This window comes from Chondrus crispus, genomic scaffold (assembly GCF_000350225.1).
Source record: "Chondrus crispus Stackhouse genomic scaffold, scaffold_434, whole genome shotgun sequence".
Taxonomy (NCBI): domain Eukaryota; phylum Rhodophyta; class Florideophyceae; order Gigartinales; family Gigartinaceae; genus Chondrus; species Chondrus crispus.
In genome coordinates, this window is record NW_005179348.1 from 49,851 (window position 1) to 51,771 (window position 1,921).

The following is a 1,921-nucleotide window of genomic DNA, read 5'->3' on the forward strand; positions in this document are numbered from 1 at the left end:
GCCACCGTGCAGTCCCCCGCGCCGACCGCGTCCACCCCCCACGCTCCCGCCTTCCCCGCCACCGCCGCTGCGTGACATCAAGCGCTATGCCAAACTCCTCACCCCATTCATCTTCAAGCTCTACTCCCTCGTGTCAGACCCCTCCACCAACTCCCTCTGCGAGTGGGCCTCCGCCGGTTCCTCCTTCGTCGTCCACAACTCCATTCTCTTCTCGGCACAGGTTCTACCTCTCTACTTCAAACACAACCAATTCTCCTCCTTTGTCCGCCAACTCAACAAGTACTCCTTCCACAAGCTCACCCCCGGCGCCTGCGTCTTTGGACACACCCATTTCAGACAGCATCGCCCAGACCTGCTTCTGCAAATTGGACCCCCACGGCCCCAAGACCGCGGACTCGATCGCTCTAGACACTCCCCGACTGTGGCTGGTGGTGCTTCTCTCAGTTCTTTGCACCACACCCCTCACTCTCCGCAGCCCCACCACGCCTCAGCCTCTATGTCCCGACTCTCGCATTATGACGATTTGCATCAATCGAGGTCAAGTCACGATCGTCAGCCTTCCGCCCCTCAAGAGCGTGTTTTGCTCGACCGCTTCGCAGTCGAGGATATGTTTCAGCATATGCGCGACTCATTGTTTAGAGATCATTCGCGCCAGGCTCGCATCGCCAAAACAGAGCAAGATGCTCTCGTATCTAGGGTTGACCAACTAGAGCGCGCAAATGCCCATCTCCTTGAGAGACTACGACACGCAGATGAGAGGATTGAACGCCTGGAACGCGCGGCTTCAGATGATTTTTTGATCCGGAAAAGGCGAACCGATTTTGCTGATAACCATGACCATCCCCCCTTTAAGAGGATTCGGGGAAGGCAAGAGTCAGCATTGCACTACTAGTACTCGCTACTTATGCAACCGTCTATTCCCGTCCCCGCACCCTCCTCAAGAGACACACACGGTGCTGGAACAGATCCAGTTCCTTTTTTGTTTCTCAGGATTTAATGCGCTTCGGTTTTATCCTTCTTTCTTTGCTTGGAGGCCGAGGGCATCGGAGGGAATTCGCGTTGAGGTGCTTTACTACTCCATCATGCTCGCGCCTGCGTTTCGTGTACAGCACACAAGTGCTGGGCGTGTATGTAAAAAGGCTCGCAAAGAGAAGAAGAGGGAAGATGCCTCGTTTCCATACCATTTGTTCAGCGTGACGGTTAGCCTGCAGGGAAGGGAAAACAGACCTGTGCGACTACTGCCCAAAGAAAGCGACAATTTTGTAAAAGTGAACTGTAGCGGACGGAAGAGCGTCGGCGTCGAATTATTTTTGACATTTCTCCGCCATTGCTCCCGTCTTCCGGTTTTTTTCCCATACTCGCAAAATTCCGTATTGTTGCTGTGCATTGTCGGCGTTGCGCACCTGTCCCTCGTGCGGGGAGGAGAAATTAGATCGCTACACCCGCTGAGCGAAACCCGCTGTCCATGCCCGCATGCCTTGTCCCTAACGCTGGAAGATCACACGGGCCTTGCGCCAGTGCCCTTGCAAAGGGCGAGGAAGGAGACAGCGCAGATGGTCACTCTAAAAAGAGAGGGCGAAGTTGCTTGTAGAAGACTAGCTAGCGCTTTGGAAGCCAACGGGGCTTTAGTACATGACTTGTATGCTTGGTGATACATGTAGGCTGTACGCCTTTCTTCAGCCAAAGGTTCTAGGGGGAGAAATTGGGACTGCCGCTTTACTTCCCGTAGAAGGTCTTTGTTGCTGTATTCAAAGCGGCGAAATAATATCTATGAGAGTGGCGACTGCAAAGCACGCGTTGTACGAGACGAGAATTTGCGACGAAGGTGTCGTGTTGGTGCAAACAGCAACGCAAGTCCTGGCTGCTGGTGAAACTTTTTCCGCAACGACGCAGTCGGCATCTGTGCACTCTCGGCCATTGG

The 1,921-nt window shown here is 54.0% G+C and overlaps 1 protein-coding gene across 1 annotated transcript; it reads left to right on the forward strand.

Moving 5' to 3' along the window:
• Positions 1-833: 833 nt before the first annotated feature.
• CHC_T00000064001 (hypothetical protein) lies at positions 834-1,652 on the forward strand. The gene has a single exon (XM_005718938.1). The coding sequence runs from the start codon at positions 834-836 to the stop codon at positions 1,650-1,652; it is 819 nt and encodes a 272-aa protein (XP_005718995.1).
• The last annotated feature ends 269 nt before the right edge of the window (positions 1,653-1,921 follow it).